The 10000-nt window shown below is 48.3% G+C and overlaps 1 protein-coding gene across 1 annotated transcript in view; it reads right to left on the bottom strand.

The window, feature by feature from the left end:
- Positions 1–10000, bottom strand: part of LOC311226411 (dynein axonemal heavy chain 11-like) — a gene marked incomplete at both ends in the record, with an annotated part of 709106 nt that overhangs the window by 18853 nt on the left and 680253 nt on the right. The window contains 3 exon segments of the mRNA XM_084311837.1: positions 1237–1377; positions 8892–9056; positions 9456–9660. Coding sequence (XP_084167963.1) covers positions 1237–1377; positions 8892–9056; positions 9456–9660 — 511 coding nt within the window.

The following is a 10000-nucleotide window of genomic DNA, read 5'->3' as shown; positions in this document are numbered from 1 at the left end:
CAGTACGTCAACTCGATATAACGCTCGATGGAAGAGCATAGTAATGGAATGAAGGGTAAATGGACTGCATTTACAGTATATAAAGCGCTTTATACTTTCTCATGCCTACACTTTATACACGCATGCCTCACATTCACCCATTCACTCACACATCACACACCGACGACGGCAGAGGCAACCATGCAAGGTGCCAACCTGCTCATCAGGAGCAATTAGGGGTTAAGTGCAGTGGCATCGTTTCAGTAAAAGGCAAGGTATGGTGAGGAGGGAGGGGTTTCCCCCCTTGGTTGATTTTTTTTGTCAAATCAGTTGTGCAATAGTCACTTTTGGTGAGTTGTTTCTATACAATTCAGTTATATGACATTTAGGTATGACACAGGACTATACACAAGCATTTTTAGTATAGAAATGTGTCAACAGACTAAAGGAGGGAACCACAATATTTTGCATACGAATTATGCAGAATGTAATATCATAACTGTCTATTATTTTTCTTGCAATTGAGCCAATTTTCCTTAGGTACGGTTTTGAGGTGTGTGTTCAACAGAATGTAGTATCAAAAACACATTCACAAAAGGTATGGGTTACTGAATGCTGAACTGCACTGTTATAATCACTAAGCCATTGTAAGACCTTACCTGTGTCCCTGTATCACTTGTCTCTGCTGCCCTTTGATTAAAAAACGTCCCTATGTCAATTTTTTTTGTGGCATATTTCAGTTAGTCACATTAAAAGTCACCTAGTAAAAGTGAGATAATTGACAATATCAAAACATGCTAGGGCTGTACCGAATAGTTCGAAGCTTCGTTCATAATGTTGACATTCGAATTCTAAATCAACATAAAAAATTGTAATTATAATTGATTTAAAAAGAAAAAAAGATTTTAATTTTATTTTGCCAAGGTACTGTATGGCGAGTGCCATACCTTGTCATACCAGAACGACGCCCCTGGTTAAGTGTCTTGCTCAAGGACACTTTGGCTGACGTTGAGTTGAATGGGATCAGCCATCTCCTCGTTTATGACCTGTTATTTAAACAGGTTATTACCTTGGATGTCAGAATCATCAGCGATTTGTTGCATTGTTAACTAGCTAATATTTGGTTGATGTATATTTCCTCAGATAGCTTGTATATTATACATTTTAATACAGGCTTCTATAGTTCCCTTGTACCGAAATAGGAAATCCCAGTCTGTCAGTTATGGATCGTATCTGCTAACGTGACCTTCCTGCTACCTTGAGGCTGAACTGATACATGGGGTTGATCTTGTTGAGGTCGTTCATGATGAAGTACAGCAGCGACGCTCTCACCGCCACAGGGCGGTAGTGCTCCCTGGCCTCGTTAATCTTCACCTCGTTAACCTTGGCCTCCAGGACCTAGGAGAGAGGAGGAGAGGAGGAGAGGAGGAGAGGAGGAGAGGAGGAGAGGAGGAGAGGAGATGAGGAGAGCAGTCAGAATGAGGAGAGAGGAGAGAGGAGTCAAGATGAGGAGAGAGGAGGGAGGAGTCAAGATGAGGAGAGAGGAGGGAGGAGTCAAGATGAGGAGAGAGGAGGAGAGGAGAAGTCAGGATAAGGAGAGAGGAGGAGAGGAGAGGAGAAGTGAGGATGAGGAGAGAGGAGGGGAGGAGTCAAGATGAGGAGAGAGGAGGGGAGGAGTCAAGATGAGGAGAGAGGAGGGGAGGAGTCAAGATGGGGAGAGAGGAGAGAAGAGGGATGTTAGAAACACATTGTGACAAGGGATCCTCACTCACCCCCCCCCCCCACACACACACAGAAAATATGTACACATATCTTACAAGATTTTCATATGATATATCCAAATATAGGATTCTTACAAGGAATTTAGTAAACAGACAGAAACGCCTACAACCCATTTCTGCTGCACTTTGCTCTCTGCTCTTGGCACAACAGTCTGCACTCAGCTAGACTCACGCCCAAAGTATTTCCTTATAATCAACACAGGATATAGCCTTTGATTCCTTCTTTTGTATGCACGTCAAAACGATTTATTGATTCTGTTTGTGATGTTTTCAGCCCTCGTCACAGTCTGCGAAACCTGCGCTACCTGCACATGCGTCCAACCAAACGTCCCTGCCAGATCGTCCGTGAGTCAGTGAGTGAGTGAGTGAGTGAGTGAGTGAGTGAGTGAGTGAGTGAGTGAGTGAGTGAGTGAGTGAGTGAGTCAGTGAGTTAGTGAGTCAGTGAGTCAGTGAGTTAGTGAGTCAGTGAGTTAGTGAGTCAGGGAGTTAGTGAGTCAGTGCGTTAGTGAGTCAGTGAGTCAGTGAGTTATTAGTGAGTCAGTGAGTGAGTGAGTTAGTGAGTTAGTGAGTTAGTGAGTCAGTGCGTTAGTGAGTCAGTGAGTCAGTGAGTTATTAGTGAGTCAGTGAGTGAGTGAGTTAGTGAGTTAGTATGTTAGTGAGTTAGTGTGTTAGTGAGTCAGTGAGTCAGTGAGTGATCCACATTGTCCATGCCTAGCCCACGCCAGCGGCCCCTGTACACTGTGGGAAAGACGCTGAGAGCAGCTTCTCGGTTAGTGTTGGCTGCTGCAGGCTGCACAGATTGTAGCTTTGGCCGCAAGTTTATATTACTCTTGACCTACAGTAACCCTTTCACTACCACACTACAGAAGGTTAACCCTTTCACTACGACACTACAGACGGTTAACCTTTTCACTACCACACTACAGAAGGTTGGTGAAAGGGTTAACCGTCTGTAGTGTGGTAGTGAAAGGGTTAACCTTCTGTAGTGTGGTTGTGAAAGGGTTAACCCTTTGTCGGGTGGCAGTGAAAGGGTTAACCTTTTGTATTGTTGCAGTGAAAGGGTTCACCCTTTGTCATGCGCAGTGAAAGGGTTTCTCATAAAACTCTCTCTCACACACCTTCTCAGCAGCAGTGTGGTCTCTCTCTCTACCTTCATCTCTATCTCAGCAGCAGTGTGGTCTCTCTCTCTACCTTCATCTCTATCTCAGCAGCAGTGTGGTCTCTCTCTCTACCTTCATCTCTATCGCAGCAGCGGTGTGGTCTCTCTCTCTACCTTCATCTCTATCTCAGCAGCAGTAGTGTGGTCTCTCTCTCTACCTTCATATCTATCTCAGCAGCAGTGTGGTCTCTCTCTCTCTACCTTCATCTCTATCTCAGCAGCAGTGTGGTCTCTCTCTACCTTCATCTCTATCTCAGCAGCAGTGTGGTCTCTCTACCTTCATCTCTATCTCAGCAGCAGTAGTGTGGTCTCTCTCTCTACATTCATCTCTATCTCAGCAGCAGTGTGGTCTCTCTACCTTCATCTCTCTCTCAGCAGCAGTGTGGTCTCTCTCTCTACCTTCATCTCTCTCTCAGCAGCAGTGTGGTCTCTCTCTCTACCTTCATCTCTATCTCAGCAGTAGTGTGGTCTCTCTCTACCTTCATCTCTCTCTCAGCAGCAGTGTGGTCTCTCTCTCTACCTTCATCTCTATCTCAGCAGCAGCAGTGTGGTCTCTCTCTCTACCTTCATCTCTATCTCAGCAGCAGTGTGGTCTCTCTCTCTACCTTCATCTCTATCTCAGCAGCAGTGTGGTCTCTCTCTCTACCTTCATCTCTATCTCAGCAGCAGTGTGGTCTCTCTCTCTACCTTCATCTCTCTCAGCAGCAGTGTGGTCTCTCTCTCTACCTTCATCTCTATCTCAGCAGCAGTGTGGTCTCTCTCTCTCTACCTTCATCTCTATCTCAGCAGCAGTGTGGTCTCTCTCGCTCTACCTTCATCTCTATCTCAGCAGCAGTAGTGTGGTCTCTCTCTCTACCTTCATCTCTATCTCAGCAGCAGTGTGGTCTCTCTTTCTACCTTCATCTCTCTCTCAGCAGCAGTGTGGTCTCTCTCTCTACCTTCATCTCTATCTCAGCAGCAGTGTGGTCTCTCTCTCTACCTTCATCTCTATCTCAGCAGCAGTGTGGTCTCTCTCTCTACCTTCATCTCTATCTCAGCAGCAGTGTGGTCTCTCTCTACCTTCATCTCTATCTCAGCAGCGGTGTGGTCTCTCTCTCTACCTTCATCTCTATCTCAGCAGCAGTAGTGTGGTCTCTCTCTCTACCTTCATCTCTCTCAGCAGCAGTGTGGTCTCTCTCTCTACCTTCATCTCTATCTCAGCAGCAGTGTGGTCTCTCTCTCTACCTTCATCTCTATCTCAGCAGCAGTGTGGTCTCTCTCTCTCTACCTTCATCTCTATCTCAGCAGCAGTGTGGTCTCTCTCTCTCTACCTTCATCTCTATCTCAGCAGCAGTGTGGTCTCTCTCTCTCTACCTTCATCTCTATCTCAGCAGCAGTGTGGTCTCTCTCTACCTTCATCTCTCTCAGCAGCAGTGTGGTCTCTCTCTCTACCTTCATCTCTATCTCAGCAGCAGTGTGGTCTCTCTCTCTCTACCTTCATCTCTATCTCAGCAGCAGTGTGGTCTCTCTCTCTACCTTCATCTCTCTCAGCAGCAGTGTGGTCTCTCTCTCTACCTTCATCTCTATCTCAGCAGCAGTGTGGTCTCTCTCTCTACCTTCATCTCTATCTCAGCAGCAGTGTGGTCTCTCTCTACCTTCATCTCTATCTCAGCAGCAGCAGTGTGGTCTCTCTCTCTACCTTCATCTCTATCTCAGCAGCAGTGTGGTCTCTCTCTACCTTCATCTCTATCTCAGCAGCAGCAGTGTGGTCTCTCTCTCTACCTTCATCTCTATCTCAGCAGCAGTGTGGTCTCTCTCTCTACCTTCATCTCTATCTCAGCAGCAGTGTGGTCTCTCTCTCTACCTTCATCTCTATCTCAGCAGCAGTGTGGTCTCTCTCTCTACCTTCATCTCTCTCAGCAGCAGTGTGGTCTCTCTCTCTACCTTCATCTCTATCTCAGCAGCAGTGTGGTCTCTCTCTCTCTACCTTCATCTCTATCTCAGCAGCAGTGTGGTCTCTCTCGCTCTACCTTCATCTCTATCTCAGCAGCAGTAGTGTGGTCTCTCTCTCTACCTTCATCTCTATCTCAGCAGCAGTGTGGTCTCTCTTTCTACCTTCATCTCTCTCTCAGCAGCAGTGTGGTCTCTCTCTCTACCTTCATCTCTATCTCAGCAGCAGTGTGGTCTCTCTCTCTACCTTCATCTCTATCTCAGCAGCAGTGTGGTCTCTCTCTCTACCTTCATCTCTATCTCAGCAGCAGTGTGGTCTCTCTCTACCTTCATCTCTATCTCAGCAGCGGTGTGGTCTCTCTCTCTACCTTCATCTCTATCTCAGCAGCAGTAGTGTGGTCTCTCTCTCTACCTTCATCTCTCTCAGCAGCAGTGTGGTCTCTCTCTCTACCTTCATCTCTATCTCAGCAGCAGTGTGGTCTCTCTCTCTACCTTCATCTCTATCTCAGCAGCAGTGTGGTCTCTCTCTCTCTACCTTCATCTCTATCTCAGCAGCAGTGTGGTCTCTCTCTCTCTACCTTCATCTCTATCTCAGCAGCAGTGTGGTCTCTCTCTCTCTACCTTCATCTCTATCTCAGCAGCAGTGTGGTCTCTCTCTACCTTCATCTCTCTCAGCAGCAGTGTGGTCTCTCTCTCTACCTTCATCTCTATCTCAGCAGCAGTGTGGTCTCTCTCTCTCTACCTTCATCTCTATCTCAGCAGCAGTGTGGTCTCTCTCTCTACCTTCATCTCTCTCAGCAGCAGTGTGGTCTCTCTCTCTACCTTCATCTCTATCTCAGCAGCAGTGTGGTCTCTCTCTCTACCTTCATCTCTATCTCAGCAGCAGTGTGGTCTCTCTCTACCTTCATCTCTATCTCAGCAGCAGCAGTGTGGTCTCTCTCTCTACCTTCATCTCTATCTCAGCAGCAGTGTGGTCTCTCTCTACCTTCATCTCTATCTCAGCAGCAGCAGTGTGGTCTCTCTCTCTACCTTCATCTCTATCTCAGCAGCAGCAGTGTGGTCTCTCTCTCTACCTTCATCTCTATCTCAGCAGCAGTGTGGTCTCTCTCTCTACCTTCATCTCTATCTCAGCAGCAGTGTGGTCTCTCTCTCTACCTTCATCTCTCTCAGCAGCAGTGTGGTCTCTCTCTCTACCTTCATCTCTATCTCAGCAGCAGTGTGGTCTCTCTCTCTCTACCTTCATCTCTATCTCAGCAGCAGTGTGGTCTCTCTCGCTCTACCTTCATCTCTATCTCAGCAGCAGTAGTGTGGTCTCTCTCTCTACCTTCATCTCTATCTCAGCAGCAGTGTGGTCTCTCTTTCTACCTTCATCTCTCTCTCAGCAGCAGTGTGGTCTCTCTCTCTACCTTCATCTCTATCTCAGCAGCAGTGTGGTCTCTCTCTCTACCTTCATCTCTATCTCAGCAGCAGTGTGGTCTCTCTCTCTACCTTCATCTCTATCTCAGCAGCAGTGTGGTCTCTCTCTACCTTCATCTCTATCTCAGCAGCGGTGTGGTCTCTCTCTCTACCTTCATCTCTATCTCAGCAGCAGTAGTGTGGTCTCTCTCTCTACCTTCATCTCTCTCAGCAGCAGTGTGGTCTCTCTCTCTACCTTCATCTCTATCTCAGCAGCAGTGTGGTCTCTCTCTCTACCTTCATCTCTATCTCAGCAGCAGTGTGGTCTCTCTCTCTCTACCTTCATCTCTATCTCAGCAGCAGTGTGGTCTCTCTCTCTCTACCTTCATCTCTATCTCAGCAGCAGTGTGGTCTCTCTCTCTACCTTCATCTCTATCTCAGCAGCAGTGTGGTCTCTCTCTACCTTCATCTCTCTCAGCAGCAGTGTGGTCTCTCTCTCTACCTTCATCTCTATCTCAGCAGCAGTGTGGTCTCTCTCTCTACCTTCATCTCTATCTCAGCAGCAGTGTGGTCTCTCTCTCTACCTTCATCTCTCTCAGCAGCAGTGTGGTCTCTCTCTCTACCTTCATCTCTATCTCAGCAGCAGTGTGGTCTCTCTCTCTACCTTCATCTCTATCTCAGCAGCAGTGTGGTCTCTCTCTACCTTCATCTCTATCTCAGCAGCAGCAGTGTGGTCTCTCTCTCTACCTTCATCTCTATCTCAGCAGCAGTGTGGTCTCTCTCTACCTTCATCTCTATCTCAGCAGCAGCAGTGTGGTCTCTCTCTCTACCTTCATCTCTATCTCAGCAGCAGCAGTGTGGTCTCTCTCTCTACCTTCATCTCTATCTCAGCAGCAGTGTGGTCTCTCTCTACCTTCATCTCTATCTCAGCAGCAGCAGTGTGGTCTCTCTCTCTACCTTCATCTCTATCTCAGCAGCAGTGTGGTCTCTCTCTCTACCTTCATCTCTATCTCAGCAGCAGTGTGGTCTCTCTCTCTACCTTCATCTCTATCTCAGCAGCAGTGTGGTCTCTCTCTCTACCTTCATCTCTCTCAGCAGCAGTGTGGTCTCTCTCTCTACCTTCATCTCTATCTCAGCAGCAGTGTGGTCTCTCTCTCTACCTTCATCTCTATCTCAGCAGCAGTGTGGTCTCTCTCGCTCTACCTTCATCTCTATCTCAGCAGCAGTAGTGTGGTCTCTCTCTCTACCTTCATCTCTATCTCAGCAGCAGTGTGGTCTCTCTTTCTACCTTCATCTCTCTCTCAGCAGCAGTGTGGTCTCTCTCTCTACCTTCATCTCTATCTCAGCAGCAGTGTGGTCTCTCTCTCTACCTTCATCTCTATCTCAGCAGCAGTGTGGTCTCTCTCTCTACCTTCATCTCTATCTCAGCAGCAGTGTGGTCTCTCTCTACCTTCATCTCTATCTCAGCAGCGGTGTGGTCTCTCTCTCTACCTTCATCTCTATCTCAGCAGCAGTAGTGTGGTCTCTCTCTCTACCTTCATCTCTCTCAGCAGCAGTGTGGTCTCTCTCTCTACCTTCATCTCTATCTCAGCAGCAGTGTGGTCTCTCTCTCTACCTTCATCTCTATCTCAGCAGCAGTGTGGTCTCTCTCTCTCTACCTTCATCTCTATCTCAGCAGCAGTGTGGTCTCTCTCTCTCTACCTTCATCTCTATCTCAGCAGCAGTGTGGTCTCTCTCTCTCTACCTTCATCTCTATCTCAGCAGCAGTGTGGTCTCTCTCTACCTTCATCTCTCTCAGCAGCAGTGTGGTCTCTCTCTCTACCTTCATCTCTATCTCAGCAGCAGTGTGGTCTCTCTCTCTCTACCTTCATCTCTATCTCAGCAGCAGTGTGGTCTCTCTCTCTACCTTCATCTCTCTCAGCAGCAGTGTGGTCTCTCTCTCTACCTTCATCTCTATCTCAGCAGCAGTAGTGTGGTCTCTCTCTCTACCTTCATCTCTCTCTCAGCAGCAGTGTGGTCTCTCTCTCTACCTTCATCTCTATCTCAGCAGCAGTGTGGTCTCTCTCTCTACCTTCATCTCTATCTCAGCAGCAGTGTGGTCTCTCTCTCTACCTTCATCTCTATCTCAGCAGCAGTGTGGTCTCTCTACCTTCATCTCTCTCTCAGCAGCAGTGTGGTCTCTCTCTCTACCTTCATCTCTATCTCAGCAGCAGTGTGGTCTCTCTCTCTACCTTCATCTCTATCTCAGCAGCAGTGTGGTCTCTCTCTCTCTACCTTCATCTCTATCTCAGCAGCAGTGTGGTCTCTCTCTCTCTACCTTCATCTCTATCTCAGCAGCAGTGTGGTCTCTCTCTCTACCTTCATCTCTATCTCAGCAGCAGTGTGGTCTCTCTCTCTACCTTCATCTCTATCTCAGCAGCAGCAGTGTGGTCTCTCTCTCTCTACCTTCATCTCTATCTCAGCAGCAGTGTGGTCTCTCTCTCTACCTTCATCTCTATCTCAGCAGCAGTGTGGTCTCTCTCTCTACCTTCATCTCTATCTCCGCAGCAGTGTGGTCTCTCTCTCTACCTTCATCTCTCTCTCAGCAGCAGTGTGGTCTCTCTCTACCTTCATCTCTATCTCAGCAGCAGTGTGGTCTCTCTCTCTACCTTCATCTCTATCTCAGCAGCAGTGTGCTTGGTGGTCTCCAGTTTCTCCACCAGCACGTTGTCTCCCAGGAAGTTGCTCTCCGCAGCCGACAGCCGGCTCAGGAGCTCGTCCTCCAGAAGCTTCAGCTCGATCTTAAACATGTTCTGCTGCTTGGTGAGGTCACTCTGGAGGACACACACATACATGCATGCAGAGATAGAGAGAGAGAGAGAGAGAGAGAGAGAGAGAGAGATAGAGAGAGAGGGAGAGCGATAGAGAGAGAGAGAGAGAGAGAGAGAGAGAGAGAGAGAGAGAAGGGGGGGGAGAGAGATAGAGAGAGATATAGAGAGAGAGGGAGAGAGATAGAGATAGAGATAGAGATAGAGATAGAGAGAGAGAGAGAGAGAGAGAGAGAGAGAGAGAGAGAGAGAGAGAGAGAGAGAGAGAGAGAGAGAGAGAGAGAGAGAGAGAGAGAGAGAGAAACAGAAAAAAAATCAGACCTACACTGCAAGGTCATCAGATCAGAGAGAACCGGAGGAGGGGGAGGGGAGGAGGGAGCCGGGGGCCCTGCCCATCTGGCCCACCTTGAGGTGCTCGAGGTCGGGCCTCTCCTGGCTGACCACCTGGCCCAGCAGCTGGTCCTCCAGGCCGTCGCGGGTCACGGTGAAGTTGATGAGGGTGGTCTGGGCCTGGATCTCCGGCTTGTAGTGCGGGTTGGCCAGCTTAGTGTGGAGGATGAGCCTGAAGGCCGGGTGGAAGAAACACTCCTTGTCCCCCACCTTTATACAACTGAGAGGCAGGGAGGGAGGGGGGAGGGGGGAGGGAGGGGGGGAGGGAGAGAGAGAGAGAGAGAGAGAGAGAGAGAGAGAGAGAGAGAGAGAGAGAGGGGGAGAGAGAGAGAGAGAGGGAGCCGGGGGGAGAGAGAGGGAGCCGGGGGAGAGAGAGGGAGAGAGAGAGCAGCGACAGAGAAAGAGAGGAAGGGAGTGAGAGAGAATCTTTTCCACTTGGTTATTCAGCAGCATAATGTACCATTTGAGCATCAATCCACCTTGAATAATGCCGCTAATTTATATATTTACTGCATATATATATATCCATATCTCTCTGAATATACTGCATATGATCCTTC

Source organism: Notolepis coatsorum (genome assembly GCF_963971535.1).
Source record: "Notolepis coatsorum genome assembly, chromosome: 4".
NCBI lineage: Eukaryota > Metazoa > Chordata > Actinopteri > Aulopiformes > Paralepididae > Notolepis > Notolepis coatsorum.
Note: the sequence above shows the minus strand (reverse complement) of the source record. Positions and strands in the feature narration are given on the sequence as shown.